Raw genomic sequence first — 17,976 nt, forward strand, 5'->3', positions numbered from 1 at the left:
GCTAGATGCTGAGGTATCGGTGGGTTCATCAAAATGTATGTTCTAATCACCCAATACTATAACATTTGATTTCTTTAAAGTCAAGCTGGCTAGAACCTCCGGTAGCATCTGTATAAACTGGCCTGCAGAGCCAGGGAGACGATAGAATAACATTCCTGAAAATGTGAAGGTATGTGACAAACGGATAGAGAATGGAAGAGCTTCACAATAATATAGGGAAAGGTGCAAGAGAGGGAGGATTTCAGTATTATTGCAAGTACTCCACGCTTTCCAGCCTCTCTGTTTCTACGAACTATAAAGTAGCCGGGGGAAGAGCTTAAACGATGTCTGGCACTGACTCCTCATGGTGCCAGGTTTCTGTAAGAAAAACAACATCAGGTTTTACATCCTCTAACAAGGCGAAAATATCCAACCTATGTCGAGGGAAAGAGCGAGAATTTAACAGAAACCATCTCTAGCAGGACTTAGACGGAGGGAAGTTATCAGCAGGTAGGACAGGTAAAACACTATAAGAGCACTGCCTACACGACATATTGCCCTTAGTTAAGTCCAAAGAGTTGAGACAATTCGGATAACATACTCCTCTTCTTTATAGCAAATGCTGCCTGGCATAGCCCACTATTCGAGAGTGGCGAGAGGCAGGGTTCCTGGTCTCTTTCTGGAGAAGATGGGTGCAGACAGGTTTGCCTTTGGCGCGCAAGTGGCGGGCCCACTGCCTGTGTCCGCTGTGCTCCCGCTGACCTGACATGCTTAAACAATGAGTAGTCCAATCACTAGAGCGCCAACCCTCCAAGGCAACTCTATGGTTAGGACTCTATGGCTAAAGTACTAAGTGCTTCATTTCCCCCTGTTAACTAAAAACACATTTAATTCCCTCACAAAACCTCCAAAATAGATTACGCACATTTCTAAAAGATGCCAAGATTCTAAGATAAGAATGCAGATCCAAAAACGAGAGGAGTTTTGCAGCTTGTGTAAAGTGCTCAGTGCTTTGTTTCCTCCAGTGATTGGGAAGCAGCAGCTATGGACATGGTGACTAGTAGCACAGGTAGTCTCACTTTACCTATTATTGATTTTAAACCTTTTATAAGCTTTGAGACATCCTTTGACTAAATTGAAACCTCTTTTGCAGGTAAACTATATCTGCAGTTTAGATATCGTATCCTTCTGGTCCAATATTTTATTTTTCACTGGTCCATAGGGAATGAGGGTGGTGATGACCAATGCCGGGCATGTGGGGCAGGTTCGAAGCATTGGAACACCTATTGTTCTTTTATCCCCAGTACAGTAGGTCACAAGCAAAGCAGATTATTCTACTGTGTAAGAATCTCAGTACCAAGAAACACCAGGTTGCTTTTAGAATTTTAAGTAGCAGCACAGCTAGGCCGCATGTCTTCGGGGTGGCCAAATTCCTTATGCGCTCTAAGTGCCTATCGGATGTGTAAGTAACTTCCTGAGCAGCTATAACCGAGACAAGTACAGTGGAATATTTTGAAAATTTTATGGGGCAGATTTATGTTAACTGGCGAATCCCCAGGGATGCGCCAGTTAACATGCGCCACAGTGCGCCACTGCTACGCCACCCATGGTGCGCCGCATTTATGATGCGGCGCACCATGGTGCAAGTAAGTGAAGATGCGTGACGCATCTCTCGGCATACGGGCGGCACATTGCAGGAGCCACCTCTTCAATGCATGGTGCGTCACCCTTACGCCTGCTTCAAGCAGGCGTAAGGAATTGACGTAGAAAGTGACTGAGTGAAATCTCATAGATTTCACTCAGCCACTTTTAGGAGGCGTTCCTGCGCAGGAACGCCCCCCTGCGCAGGAACGCCTTGCAGATTGTGTAAAGTATTATTTATGAAGGCCTTGCGCCACCGGTGCGTGTCTTTTTCCCATTTTAAAAGTCACGTAAAAGTGGCGCAAGTCCTTCATAAATAAGGCCCTAAGTGTTTCGTTTCCCCCAGTGACTAAAAACACATTCTATTCCCTTAAAATTCCTCAACATAGATAAAAAATAAGATACAAAATAGAAATGCAGGTAAAAACGAGGAGTTTCACAACTGCTCTTCCAAGCAGAAATCTGTTACAATAGCGGAGGAAACATTTTAAGAGTGGGGATAACCGGCCTTACACACAAAGAAGCAGCTAAAAATGTCGACTTTTGATCCAGTCGGATTATTCGTACGTTTGGATCACATTTCTGATTTGTTTAGGTGTCTAAAATAATTTGTGAAGGGGTCTAGAAAATCAGCAACCATTACCGATTTCCAGGAATACTCAAATTCCTAACAATATATCTACGCGTGCAAATTTAGCAATTCCGCTGCTGTGAATTGATGTCAGACTCGAGAACTCTTCGACCCATTTCCATATTCGTTTGTTTATCCCAAGAGAAAATACTTTTTATCTTGGAGCTTAGCATTTTGCTTCACCCCATCAACATTGGGGGTGTTCCCTCCTCTTTCTCTCCCTTATGTCATGCTTACTCCTGACCACGACTGGGTAAATCTCTCACTACCTACAGAGTGGGTTACCAGGTATGTGTTTCTGGGGTGGCCAAGAAACGCACCCCTACATGAATAGGAATATTGGGCCAGATGTATCAAGATACACTTTTGCGATTCTCAAATAGCGATTTTTAAGGAATCGCTATTTGAGAATTGCAAAATGGTATGTATGTAGAAATTTGCTATTTTTGAGCGATTTCTTAAAATTCCTTTATTGCGATTAGAAAATTGCTAATCGCAATTAAGGAATAATTTCCCATTTATTTCTATGGGCCAGGAGGCCCATAGGAATGAATGTGAAATTATTCTCATTTGTGATTCGCAATTTGCTAATCGCAAATTGAGAATAATTTCAAGGGTGTCCAAAGGACACCCTGTTGCACCCCTGAAATAAGCATGGGTGCACATGTGGTGATCATACATGCCCTAAGGGCATGTGTGTGCATCACATGGCACTTTGAAAAATGCAAAAATGGGCATTTTTCAAGAGATTTGCTAATTACCACCAACTTGAAGTTGATGGTAATTTGCGATTCCTTAGGGACAATTAGAAATTTTTTTGCATCATTCATTGCATTTAAGGAATCACAAATTTTGCGATTCCTTACATGCAATTGCAAAATAAGGAATCGCAAATTTGCGATTCCTTATTTTGCACTGAAATTTGCTACATACATACCATTTTGCCCAAATAAGTTTGCAAACGCAAAATTCTGCGAATTTCGGCGTTTGCGAACCCATTTGAGCTTCATACATCTGGCCCATTGTTGCTTAAAATTCTGCCATACTGTTGATGTTTTTAACTGCCAGTAAATCAATTTACGATGGTAATATACTATTTTGAGCTTATTAATGCTATTTGCTTTAACCTGCGAAATTAGCTTTGTGAAGTGGGCTCAATCTATGTACTATGCTATGCAAATTTAACATTACAGTACGGTTGGTATTAACGAATCCAGCAAAGACGAGGATCGAGTTATTACCTTTCAGTAGCTTACATCTGTATGGTTCCATATGCCTGCATGCGATTCCATAGCAGCCTTTAATGTGCCGACTCAGTGATACTTCAACTCGCATTTAATAAGGCTAAACGCAACCAGACACGCATCTTCCTCGGGTTAGGAGAGAAAAATTAAATTAACAGCTCTGTTACACTCAGCAGAAATGTGAAAATGTGGTTCGTTGCGGGGATAAACTAACCTAAGCTGGCAGTTATGAGGAAAAAAAACGACTGAACCTGAGAAACGTCATATAAACCAACGTTTTATTTGCTGCGCTGAGTCATAAACAGGAAATCTGTTTTCGTTAAACAGTGGTAAAAAACAGCAGGACCTAAAACAATGAGTGCGCTGCATGTGTCTCCTCTGTCCTAAATCACATTTGCTGCTGTCAAAGTCAGAATTGCTTGGGGCACGAGCTTGCTCATTGAACGCTGTTGCCCAACAGACTCCAACAAATGAAATAAACCAGCCAACGTACAAAAGAGGAACCTACGTCAGCTCAATTATAGACTCGCCCTGCCTCTGCCCACCACACCCCGGAAGTAACCTCAGGAGTTCAAGGAGCCTGCTGCAAGCCAACTGGCCTTGACGAGGTAGGTCACGTGGGGGATGAAAAGCACCGGGAAGGAGGGGTGTATGTTAGGCAGGGGAATGTACTGCTAAACCCCGCCAGATCACATTTCGAACTGCACGCAACACAGGCAGATAGATACATTTGATGCAGTTGCCCAGCAGATTAAAGAGAATATGGTTGTTGTAAGGGGAATTTGGGGGGCAGATTGGGAGGGGGTGGGGGCGAGACAGCAGCAGCCATTTTGTGGCTTTGGGCTGCCTTAGGAGTAGCCCAAAGGCAGCCCAATTTCAAATAGTAGCCCAAAGGTAGTTTAGTGTGCCCTGCGCTTGCCCAGCCACCATTTTAGGTTCTGGTGACCTGGTGGCTGGGAGCGCCGTAGTGTAGGCTTTTTGTCCCCGCCCACCCTCCCTGGGCTTTGGGGTTTTTTGGTGGGAGGTCGTTAGGGTAGGTTTTGTTTTTAGGCCCGTGTTTGGAACAGGTGCATAGAGGTTATATTATTGTGATTCTGTCGCTTGGAACAGGTGCTGGTGGAGTTGTTTTGGAAGTTGGACAAGTTTGGCTGGAGTTTGGGAGTTTAGCGTTAAGTTTGGGGTGTTGGTGAACAGGAGCGGGGAAAGGTTAAGCAGGTTGGAAGTTTACATTGGAGTTCGTTAGTTACAGTTGCAGGAAGATAGATAGGATTGTAGGTTTTAGGGAGGTTAGGAATTTTAAATGTTATGTGATAAGATTGTGTATTATTTAATGCATTGAAATATATGCATTGTATATTGCAGGGTGGGGTTTTTTATCATGTGGGGATCATAGGGGTGGGGGGAGGAAAAAGGCAAGGGGTCAGGTAACTCGATGTTTAGAGAGGTTTTAGTTTTGTAAGGCAAAGTGCCAGTTTAAATAAAATTGTGATGTGCACCTGTTTCAATAAAGCAGCCATTTACACACATAAATGGTAGTCGGTGTTGTTTGCCCCTCATCCCTCCCAATGTATAGAGTGGCAGATTTTCGATTGTATTGACATGGGCGGCGATAGCCACAAACCTCCACTGAATCGCTGAGGTTTGAAACATTGTATTTTAAAGCTTTCGTTCCTGTCACTACTCTCACGATGTAGCACAGGTTTACTTCTGCAATGGGGAATAACAAGAAAGCAAAAGGGAAAGGTTGTTCTGCTTGCTATAATGCATTTAATTTGGCATTATAATGTTTTTCTCTATTATGGCCACCTAGACAGCAATTGGCTAGGTACAATAAGTGCAACAAAAAAAACGGTGCATTCAAGTAGCTACTGCTGCTTAGACAATTTAAAAAGGCATCCATGAAAATCCTAAACCTATACACATTTCCTGTCACAGTTCGACACTTTTGGAACTGGCACTTTGTGGTTGGCTGTGGTGTTGCCCTAGCCAGGCAGTACCTACCACTCTCCAGGGGCGGATGATTACACACTGTATAAGCTGCGCTCTCCCTTGAGTAGCTTGGCACTGAATAGTCAGGCTTAACACAGAGGCAATATGCAAAGCACTGGCACAGCACTCACTCACGATAAATACAGTGAGTGTCACAAAGAGTCTCCATACTTGATGTATTTAAAAAGCAATTTTTATCATTCAATACCACACAGTTATAGGTGTGGTATTGAATGATAAAAGTTATACAAAGATATAGTTATACAAAGAATATAACACTTTAGCAGCACTGTGGGCTGAGACCGCATGAGTGAAGCCATTCTCTACATAGTGTTCTACTGGCAAGAAATCAACATGTAAGGCAACACTGCCGGCCAGTGTTGTGAATCACAGGCAGTCTGCAGACTGTCACTCCCACACGCATACTCACTTCACACCGATACGTGGGGCAACAGATATCGGGCAGGTTAGTACGGAACATGCTCGCACGCTTATGCACTCAGCACCATAATGAGGTGCCACTGATACCCAACAGGTCAATTGATAGCACACTGAGGACCCCATGGCCGAAGCCTCCCTCCACTCTCCAGCACAATCCAACTGTCCTACGCTCACAGATCGTCCACTCTCCAGCACATTCCGACTGTCCTTCACCCACAGATCAAAGATAACCAGCCCTCCCCTTGTGTACTAGGCTACCATCCAAAATCACACTTAGGGTCGCAGGAAAGCAGGTGGGGGTAGTTAGCAGGACTAATTAGGAGGCAGTCGTCAAATGGGGGTTTGGCAGTCACTCAGGCAGTTCACTCTCTGGATGGGGAGCAGAAGCGGGCTGAGGGCAGTAGTCAGTCACTCAAAACGGTTCCACTAGGGCCTTCTGGCACTAGCCCAGTTCTGCGAAGCACAGGGGGGTCTTGCAGTCTCTTGACCCGCTTCCGATCGCTCTCTGAAGCATTACTCCAGCCAGTCAAATACTCTCACTACCCAGGCCCTAGCTGGGTATTACTACCTGGCAACACAATGTTGGTGGGGGCGGATGAGGAGAGGGTAGGTGGTCCACCGCACTGAGGGCCAAAAAGGGAACAATTGATGAATGGAGAATGAAGCAGAGTAGCCTCTCACAAGAAGGAGGCACCCCGTTAAGTAGCCATCGATCAGAGTCGCACCATGGCAATCCAGGCACAACATCTGGTGCGCATTGATCTGGGTCGCACCAGTCCGTTCATGTCACACGTAACGGAGAGTTGCAAATTACGTACCTCCCATGAAGTGAGGCACAGCATCTGGTATGCATTGATACGGGTCGCACCAGACAATACCGGTCACACACAATGACGAGTTGCAAATTCCGTACCTCCCTTGAAATGAGGCACAACATCCAATGCATGTGGATATGGGTCACCGTAGGCAACTCCCGTCACACACACAGGGGCAAGTTTAGCAATGCCTCACTAGGTAGAATAAGGCATTAATATGGTTATGCCCTCACGTCTGATGGTCGCAACCTGTGAATTGGACACAGCACGCAATGAGCATGCAGTCAGCGTGTTGCGCAAGAGAGATGAGGCACGATCGATGAAGCGGGCCACGCTGGATCCAGCAACTGGTGAATCTGCTCACCACCAAGACGCTTATGCGTGTCGAGGTCTCCACGATGCAGGGGTCACATACATTAGATGCAGGCAACACTTCTGTGGCTTTGCACTAAGTTATCCAGTCTCTAGGCACAATTCTTAGTTCCACGCTCAAGCCACACTACCAGTTGGGATCCAGCACACAGTATTGCCATGTAAGAGGACTCCGCTCTCCAGGTGTCACAAGTAGATGGTGTGGGTCTCTCGAATGAGATCTTTGATGTCCCTGAGACCTCCGAAAGAGCAGGGGCAAGCGATCAAGCCATTGGACAGCACACTTCAGGGTGCCACACAGCAGCAGGTAGTCAGCCCTGGACAGCCACTATTCAGGAAGGGCACACAGTCCCTTTCTTTTATTTATTTATTTAGTGTTCTATAGAGCGCAAACGTGACCCATTAGGGTATCAGAATGCTTTACAGGGCTAACACATTGCATTCAAGTATGAAATAATCAAAGAGAAAAAAAAACGAAAGTAGGGGTAGAAGGAAGTGAAACATTTGCGGAATAACAGGGTGTATTCAATGTTCAGATCATAATGTAGAGAAATCCAGCAATTACATTTGTGGGAGTACAAGGTCAGTACAAGATGGATAGCAGTCAGTAAGTACAAACTCTAGCGGCAACAAAAATAAGGAAAGCCACTGAGAGGTGTGTGCAATGCATGACTTATGGGAGAAACTTGCCCATTGGGAAGGTTTTGGCATCCTTTTTAAATATTAACAGAGAGGGAATTTTTCTGTTGAAAGATGACAGCTAGTTCCAGATTTTTGGTGTGGCCTCCGAGAAAGCACAATTGTATTTTTTCTCTTTTGGAAGCGGGGTGGCTGGAGCACAAAGTCTCTGGCGGACCGGGAGTTGCTGGCTCCTCCAGAAACCATGACTTTCTGGGCAAGATATGCAGGGGGTTTCGTGTATAGCGCTTTGTGGGTGATACATGCCAGTTTGAGTTGGATTCTCACTTCAAGAGGAAGCCAGTTCAGCACCTTCAGATGCGGTGAGATGTGGTCAAATTTGTTTGAGCCTGTTAAGAGACTGGCGGCGGCGTTGAGGCAAGCTTTTAGGGGGGCCGTGAAGATCTTAGGCAGGCCTGAAAAGGCATGAGCATCTGTATTCAATTCTGGAGATAAATAATCATTGACTGCCATTTTTAGGTCGGGGGCATCAAGGAAAGGTTTTAGTTTCCTCAGGTAGCTCAGGTGAAACCTGGCAGTTTTAGCCATCGAGCTGATGTGGTCTCACTGTCCAGGATTATTCCGAGAGATTTAGCAGATTTCACTATGGTCAGTGTGCAGTTTAGTGCTGTGATCGACTTGGTCAAATCCCTGATGTCAATGTTAATTTTAGGGGGGGAGATTAGAAGGAACTCTGTTTTTTATGCATTTAGTTTGAGCTGGTTACAGGGGAGCCAATGAAAATTCACCTTTAGGGCCTCATTCAAAGAGTAGATATCCTCTAGAGATGAGATTTTGATGTAGATCTGGGTATCATCAGCATACATGTGGAAGGAGATGTAGGTGGTACGTAGTTATTCAGGTAACGGTTCAAGTTGAGATTGAAGAGGGTTGGGGAAAGAGTTGATCCTTGGGGGACTGCGATTGTTATCCGGGAGGGAGCAGATAAGATTACTGTTGACTAAGAATCCCTGGGTGCAGTTCCTGAGAAAGGTTCCCCTTACTCCCACCCTGAAGTCGAGGAGTTCAAGTAGTTTCTTGTGATTGACAGTGTCGAATGCCAAGGATAAATCCAGTAGAATTAGGAGACATGTTTTGCCTTGGTCAAGGGCTTGAAGAGCACCACCCACAATGTGGAGAATAGTAGTTTGTGTGCTGTGCCCAGGCCCGAACCCGGATTGGAATTTGTCTAGCAGATTAAAGTTGGTGATATGTCGGCTCAGTTGAAGTTGCACACATTTCTCCAGAGCTTTCGCTAAAAGTGGGATATTGGATATTGGTCTGAAATTGCCTTTCAAGGGCAGTAATCCTCCTTGTGCACAACAGATTCTTCTGGCAGTGTCCACCATGCAATTCCAGGTTCTCCGGTACCACGTGCCAACAAGTGTATCTCTGCCCGGCTGAAGTATGGCACCAGTAGTTATACTGTAGTGTGCCTTTGAAGGGGGGGTTCAAAGGGTATCCCTTTGAACCACTGATGTCTCCCCTAAATCTTTAGTGGGGCCATGATGTGACTCCAGAGGCCAAGTGTCACAACCTTTTCCTCCATTCTATTCAACCAGACTCTCAAATGACAGCGGTCTATCGTTCCAGTTGCACAGGCAATGTTTTTTTTAACACAAACTTTATTGAGTTTTTTCAAGTGTACATTCAAACAGTTTGCACCCGTACCGATACAGGAATATATGTTATATGTTATATATATATATGTTATATATGAGTCTTGTATAGCGCAACGGCTACTCCAAGGGAGTGTCCCGGCGCTTTGTGCTCCAGACCCAAAAGAAAACTGAAAAACATAACAGCAGAGAAAACCAGAAGCTAAAAATGGAAGCACACTAACCAGAAAATAACCAAGTCTTTAGACCCTTCCTAAAGGCAAGCAGATTAGATGTGGCCCGAAGGGACAGCGGTAAAGAGTTCCATAGCTGGGGGGCCAGGAATCTAAAGGACCGACCGCCCAGTCGGGCCCTCTTTATACGTGGTCTCAGCCGGGGCTTCCTGTGCTGAGATTGAACGTGGGGTAGTAAATTCTCGAACAATCGAAAAGATCTCCTTGCAGGAGTTTGCTGCTTCCTCAATTCTTTTGGCAAAATAGCATTTCTTGCCCTGTAGGATTAAACCATGATAAGATTTCATCATGGATTTGTAGATCTGTTTAGCCTCGGTATCATAATGGGCTCTCCATGCCCGTTCGGCGACTTTACATTGTCTACGGGAATGGGCCAGTTCCGCCGTAAACCAAGGGGCCGAGATCCGTTGGGTATCAGATCTGGGTGGCTGTAATGGGGCTAGCTCATTCAATCTAGCTAGGAGCCAGGACTGCAGAATGTCAAGGTCGTTATCCAGATCACCAGTGTAGGACAGAGGATGGTCCACCAGGGCCTGGGCTAACAGAGCTGGAGTCACCCGATGGTACGCCCTGTAGTTACTGCCCTGTAGTCTCATAGCACTGACAGCTGGTTTCTCAGTGGCAGATATTTGAAAATGGACCAGACAATGGTCAGACCATAATACTGGCATAAGTGTAATAGCCACGATTGGTGAAGTGGAAAAGACCTGGTCAAGCGTATGACCTTTGTCATGGGTCGGGCCGAAGAGATAAGGGGACATGCCCAAGGTAGACGTGATATCCAGCAGCTTAATAGCATCTTGATCCTGATGATCTTCCATGTGGAAATTGAAGTCTCCCGCCAATAGACACTGCTCAGATCTCAAGACTAGTGCAGACAGGACCTGCTGGAGATCATCAAAGAAAGATCCCACAGGACCCGGGGGCCTATAAACTACGAGACCCTTCACCGCTTGTTGAGGTGATAGGGATAGGGTAAAGGCGAGGGATTCGGCGCCCGCGATGGTCTCTGTGTGCGTAACTGTGCACGTGAGAGATTTTTTCACAACTAGGGCGACTCCTCCCCCTCTTCCCTTAGCTCTATCTTGTCGATGGATGATATACTCGGAGGGAATGGCTGCCACTATGTCCGGATGGGAGGACTCATTGAGCCAAGTCTCAGTGAGCATAAGACAAGTAGGACTGGTCGTAGAGAGGAGATCAAAGATCTCCTGAGTGTGTCTGTGCAGCGACCTAGTATTAAGGAGTAAGCACAGATGTTTAATGCTGAAGTCCTTCACGGGACGGGTGGGGAGGAGGTTGCTAGTAGGATGCCAGTTACAAACAGGGCACTTATGTTTACCCCTATAGCGACCAGGAAATACTAAGTGACAGGAAACATCCAAAGCGCGCAGGGAGTGGAGCTCCTGGGAGGAGTAAGAAAGCATAGTGAGACAAGGGGGACAAAATAACAACCAAGAGAACCTGCCACGCCGTACGCCTCCGGGACGCTGATGGGCGCAGACGGGCAGGACTCTGGCACAACTCCGGCGCAGATCCGGCGCGTCCGCAGTACGCGTCCGCTGCGCGGAGGGAGGGAGGAGCTTTTTATAGCGCTACTAGAGCGCGAGGGCGGAGAGTCCTACCCCCAAGATGGCGGCCGAAATGAGATCCCAGCCCTCGGCGTCAATACTCAGCCGAGGGCGGTCTGAAACCGCAGGCAAGGGGGAGGGAGCAGGCGAAGCGCTTACAAGCGCTGGGAAGTCTGAGGCAAGGCAGCGGCACGCTTACAATACAAGCGCGATCCTAAGCTGCACAGAAATTAAATTAAAATTGACTAACACGAAAGTCAAACACACTCGCTTTAAAATTGCCACGAAAAGAGAAGAGACCTCCCGGCTTCCGCCTCAGGAGGGAAAAGGTTAGGTAGCAGTTGTTAATCACATGCAGGATGTCACAATTCCCTTTTATAGCGCTACTAGAGCGCGAGGGCGGAGAGTCCTACCCCCAAGATGGCGGCCGAAATGAGATCCCAGCCCTCGGCGTCAATACTCAGCCGAGGGCGGTCTGAAACCCCAGGCAAGGGGGAGGGAGCAGGCGAAGCGCTTACAAGCGCTGGGAAGTCTGAGGCAAGGCAGCGGCACGCTTACAACACAAGCGCGATCCTAACATGCACCGAAATTAAATTAAAATTGACCAACACGAAAGTCAAATACACTCGCTTTAAAATTGCCAAGAAAAGAGAGGAGACCTCCCGGCTTCCGCCTCAGGAGGGAAAAGGTTAGGTAGCAGTTGTTAATCACATGCAGGATGTCACAATTCCCTTTTATAGCGCTACTAGAGCGCGAGGGCGGAGAGTCCTACCCCCAAGATGGCGGCCGAAATGAGATCCCAGCCCTCGGCGTCAATACTCAGCCGAGGGCGGTCTGAAACCCCAGGCAAGGGGGAGGGAGCAGGCGAAGCGCTTACAAGCGCTGGGAAGTCTGAGGCAAGGCAGCGGCACGCTTACAACACAAGCGCGATCTTAAGCTGCACAGAAATTAAATTAAAATTGACTAACACGAAAGTCAAACACACTCGCTTTAAAATTGCCAAGAAAAGAGAGGAGACCTCCCGGCTTCCGCCTCAGGAGGGAAAAGGTTAGGTAGCAGTTGTTAATCACATGCAGGATGTCACAATTCCCTTTTATAGCGCTACTAGAGCGCGAGGGCGGAGAGTCCTATCCCCAAGATGGCGGCCGAAATGAGATCCCAGCCCTCGGCGTCAATACTCAGCCGAGGGCGGTCTGAAACCCCAGGCAAGGGGGAGGGAGCAGGCGAAGCGCTTACAAGCGCTGGGAAGTCTGAGGCAAGGCAGCGGCACGCTTACAACACAAGCGCGATCCTAAGCTGCACAGAAATTAAATTAAAATTGACTAACACGAAAGTCAAACACACTCGCTTTAAAATTGCCAAGAAAAGAGAGGAGACCTCCCGGCTTCCGCCTCAGGAGGGAAAAAGTTAGGTAGCGGTTGTTAATATACCAATGCAGTTCAAATTTGCGAGAATTTCTACCTGGCAGCAAATATGACATACAATTGCCATTCCTCTATTACAGTGCATACAGTTATATAGCATGATCCCTCCTCTTTGTATTTTCACACTTCCTGTGTGAACCTCATTCAGTAATGTAAATGAGCAGTACATATTCCTATCATACTCAATCAAACCACCCTGGATCACTCCCCCCACCCACCCCACAGTTAGCTAACTGGGCAACACACTTGGTATCTGCAAAAGCATACAGAGTAGTAATCCATTAAATTTGTGATAATAAAAACGTGAGCAAGCAGCGCATTACAGTGTACCATATCTCATTCTAGGTCATCACTTACATGATGTCTACTTTCCCAATACCATTGGCCCTCTGTCATATGAGGTCTGCTCAGCCGTATGCTGAAGCAACATGAGTGTCTAGTGAGGATACCTATGACATTTCAGTTATCGAGTCAGCCGCCACCTGAGTGGACCCATCCCATACTTTAAAGGCTTCGAATATCATATCCCATGCCATTGCTATGGGTATCTCTCTCTGCCCTCATAGCGGTTCTTCCCTACCCGGGAAGTGATAACACACGTATACCTATCTGGCGTCTCACCTACCCTGAGCTTCACCCCTCAAGACTTACCCTAGGGCAGCTCTGATGGTAGTGAAAGCCCCCCCCCCCCAGGGTTGGTTAATGAGTGAGAAAGGCTAATCTGAGCATGGTACATGTTTGACAGGCTATTCCGGTGTGTGGCACAATCAGTGCTGCATCCAACTACTAGCCAGGGATGTACCCACCCTAGGTATGTGGTATACTTTTTTGCAGGGCACTCACGGTTACAGCACCTAAACCATTCAAGTAAACACCCTTTCCATGCATGTGTAGGAAGGGAACACACACTTTTCTGCCACAGTACAGTGGGAAAGGGCCCAGAGAACTAAGGTCATGGATAGAGAGTCTGCAAAAACCAGGAGAACAAAGAGCAAATCGTTTTAGGGAAATCCCCCTAAGAAGGGCCATGTCCAGCAGGCACTGAATAATGCTCTGTGGTTACGTTTGTGCTGAACTGCATGGGCAGTTGTGTTGCAATGCTTGCCAGTCTAGAGATGATCTGACCTGGTAGTTCGGGTTGGGCTGTTCCCATGAGGAGCAGGGTCAAGATTGATTTGCATATGCCTGGGGTGGCGTGGTGAGCAAAAAAACGATGGATTAAACCCAGATCTGTGACTGGGGGTGTATGTTTGCCTTGTTCAGCATTCTGTCAATCATCTCTTCTTTTTGCCTTTGTCACCCTAAGTGAGAAGGGTATGCCCAGATGTGGGTCCCGGGCTCCCTGTACCATTGGATTCATGCTAGCCTGACTGATAAGGGTGGTAACCAAAACCGGCCCCAGGATGCTTGCTTCCGGTCCAGGGAGGTCCTGGCCTGGCAGTTCGGGCTGGACTGTTGTCTAGCCCATGGAGCAGTGTCAAGACTGATTTGCATATTGCTGGGTCCAAACTGGGGTGGTGTGGTGAGCAAATAAAATGGTGGATTAAACCCAGAATGTTTGCATTGTTCAGCCTTCCGTCCATCATCTCTGCTTTTTGCTAGACTATTAATACAGCACGCATGATAATCCTACACCTATGCACATTCCCTGTCAGAGTTCGACGCAAAATAATGCCCTGCGGTTACTTTTGTGCTGAACTGCAATGGACAGTCATTTTGCAATGCATTCCCAGGGCATCCCTGAGCCCTGATTGTGAACATAGAGTATAGGCTGACCTCCGTTTGTGTTTCACTACTGACAAAAATACTGTTAAGCAATTAAACACAATTTGGGAACTGCTGCACTCTTTTAATAAAAACATTTTATTTGTTTCAACGGTCGACATTTAAACATATTAGAATAAATCAGAGCGCATTCATTTACATTCATTTACATCTCTTTGTAAGTAGATTAAATTAAATAGATATTTGCGACTGGCAATGACACAACATTCCAGTCATGGTTGAAAAGTTTGCTCAGTCTTCAGAAGATACATTGAAGTGGAGGATATCCCGTCAACACCAACGTTTATGAGGACTTTTGGTTTGCAAGATGGTCCTACCATATCATGTGTCTTTTTACATGTATTTTATAGTAGGTGCCAAAGTCCTTTCGAACTTAGCTATTCTGTCTTGAATTAGTGTGGTTAGCTTTTCACTTGCATAAACTGACCATATCTTTGCCCACCAGACATGTAGGGGTGAAGAAAGTTCCTGAAGTGAGCTAAAGATAATTCAGCTCCCAACAGCAAATGTGTGAGCAATTTACCAGATAGTGTGGTGACATGCTATGGGGACTCCCAGAATCAAAATGGTAGGGTCTGGTGGAAGTCGAATTCCCATAATAATTCTATATTCGTAGATACTTCCTTCTAATAGCTTTGAATCTTTGGACAAGCCTATTGCATATGAATCATGCCTCCTTTCTCTCCGCAAACTTTCCAAAACAGCTCTGAACTACCACACATCGCCGTCAGGTAGGCTGGAGTAAAGTACAATCAGATTAAAATGCTGTATGAATTCCCTTTAAGCTGTATACATATAGGTGTCTTTGAGGCTCTTGCTCATATTTTCCGCTATGCTGCACTGGTTTTCACAAGCAGGGAAGCATTCAAGCATGAGGCCTGCTTACATTTATAAGTTTAAATGTATTATGGTGCAGGTTGGATCTCAATGTCATTCCCTCATAAGACAGTTAGAGAATTTACAATAATGGAATAAATTATATGAGAACAGAAAAACTGTACACAAATTCCCTTGAGCCCAACCACAACTAAGGACTAAGCTATCCTACGAAGGGGTGTAGCTTAAGGGGGGGAGGCGGTGTTTGGGGTTTTATAAATGTATTTTGTATTAAACAGATGGACACAGAACACACACGCTCTCGTCTTGTTTTAAAGATCTTAAAAACAAGCATTTGCAGTGCAATTGTTCTCGCATTTACGAGAGTTTAAGCTATTGGCATGATAAATGGCCCTGCCTTTTTTTTTCTCAGTTTTGATAATTAACACATAAATAAAGGGCATTGTCATTAACAATGCCAATAGCTGAAACTCTTGTAAATGCGAGACCTATTTCATTTCATTGTCCCGGGCTGCCAACGAAAGTGAAAGCGGGCATGGCGTGCTGAAAGTTGCAGGAAAGCATGTCGTGCCTGCAGTAGGAGAAACACATTAAAGAAAATAGTGCTTACAGGCTAAATCAGATATATGATGGAATAACAGAAGTAAAAGGGCCAGTCCTCATAGGAGGTTACAGAAGAAGACAAGGCGGTACTAAAGAGGTACTAACAAGCCTAATATCGAATACGAAGCCAGCATTTACAAGGGACAATGGCACAAGCCAATGAAAAATATGGGCGCAGAGTGGGCGGAGCTTCAACTCCATATTTGAATACAGCATGCTTCAGAGAGCAGTGTCTGCCCAGGCTAGACCTAAAAAATGATTTGACAAAAGATTGAGTTTAATTACCCCTCACAGTCTTCACTCCTCTCCCATCCTACTATTCCTTAAGCCCCCACCTGCCTTCCTTTGATAACCAGCGTGATTTTGAGAAATAAGAAGCTGACCCCTTCCTCCCACAATATCCTTGCCCAAGCTACTCCCCTGATCCTACGATATCCCATAGAGAGTGTGCATCACGAAATACAGAATATTGTATGCTACAGTTGTCTTTCGTATGTTGTGAGATGTCAGTCAAATAGCATGCACGACTGGCTTGTGTCCCTGCGATGTTACCTGTCACATGAACGAACTTCGAACCCAAGGAATGAAACCTCGTCAGAAAGCAAAGCAGCCGTGGCACATGATGCAAGGATACAGTCCCTTCCGGGGAACAGGATTTTGTGGCGCACCATCTCTCCCATTATGCATCCCACAGACCAAATGTCCACTAGATCAGGCAGAGCGAGGAAATGCAGATGGAGGGGGAAAGAAAGCAAATTTACAGTAACTACGCAGTTCATTTCCTACGGCATGCAAGAAATAACAGGTTGGCCAGAAAGGCACAGGACGGCAAGCGCCCTCCTGCTGTGACAACGAAAAGGCAGTGACAGGGTTAAAATCTTTGGAAAAGAAAAAAGTGAGTTAGCAAGAATGGTAGCTTCCACTGTCATTTAACATGATGCTAGGCTATACAGATATAAATATATATATTTTAACTCAAAAACTCTCTGGTTTCATTTTACATGGTATCTCACACTTGTCAACACACTGCATTTGGCACACAATTGACCCTGCAAGTAAGCAATAGGTACGTAGAAATACTGGAGCAGAAACATTATTTTGTTGCCAAAGAGAGGAGCCATTTTGCAATAGAATTTATATTTGCAACAGTCTAGTATTGCACTTTTTAGCCATTATAACCGAAATCATACTATACAAACTATGCATCAAAGAGTACATCAACAACTCTTTAAGTAATTACTAACATTCAGGGCTACTGGAATTATGCTGCAGGGGGAACCAAATTATGCGTCACTGTTGACTTAATGATGTTGCAAAAAAGGTCAAAATATGTGGCGTAATGCAGCACATTTTGTGTTAGTATTACTTCATTATTTTGCCATTTTTACACATGTTAACACTTTTGGGGCATAGGTTTCACCTCATCAGTACCACTTTGACACCCAAACACAGAAAAAAGCAACAGAAAGGTGACCTGTCAACCTTTGTGATGGGCCTTCCACTAAGCGGCAACATGTGTTGCCACATAGTTAGGAACTTTTGATCAGTTTGAACCAAAAAACCATTTTTTTTTAGATGAAATCTGCAGATTATGAAGCAGATTATGGATTATGTGGCAAAAGCAGCAAATCCATAATGATGTGGAAAATACTGCTGGTGCAAAATCGCATGATTCCAGTGGCCCAGCTAATATTTGAACAACTAGCAGTAAGGGAGACCTAGTGTAAAGTGTTACCAGAGTTCAGCTATTAGATGAGTATATTAATCATGATCCTGTTTTAGTGGACAAAGAAAGAAGACAGAACATGTGAGAGTGGACATCAGAGAATGCTAAACTCAAAATTGGCTGTGTGTCAAAATATCAAAAAATATTGAGATCAAGAATATCGACTTGCATTTATGTCGACTACACTGTGTCAACCTCCAACTCATCAAGTTAAGCATTTATCTGCATTTTAAAATGTATCAATATTAACACTACTCCTGTGTCCCCCTCATGTGGTTCCAGGAGTAGAGCCACATGCAGGTTAGTGGAGTTAGGAATGGTCATAAGGAAGGTTTTGTTTCTGTTGGCGGTGTCATCCTTAGTCATTTTTTTCTTAGCTGATGATGGA

The 17,976-nt window shown here is 45.4% G+C and overlaps 1 protein-coding gene across 2 annotated transcripts in view; it reads right to left on the reverse strand.

Moving 5' to 3' along the window:
• Nucleotides 1–17,976, reverse strand: part of MAPK10 (mitogen-activated protein kinase 10) — a 561,444-nt gene that overhangs the window by 295,255 nt on the left and 248,213 nt on the right. For both annotated transcript variants that reach the window (XM_086961881.1, XM_086961882.1), the window contains exon 6: nt 16,497–16,568. In XM_086961881.1, coding sequence (XP_086818007.1) covers nt 16,497–16,568 — 72 coding nt within the window. The remainder of the gene's footprint in view (nt 1–16,496; nt 16,569–17,976) is intronic.

This window comes from Lissotriton vulgaris, chromosome 3_1 (assembly GCF_964263255.1).
Source record: "Lissotriton vulgaris chromosome 3_1, aLisVul1.2, whole genome shotgun sequence".
Taxonomy (NCBI): Eukaryota; Metazoa; Chordata; class Amphibia; order Caudata; family Salamandridae; genus Lissotriton; species Lissotriton vulgaris.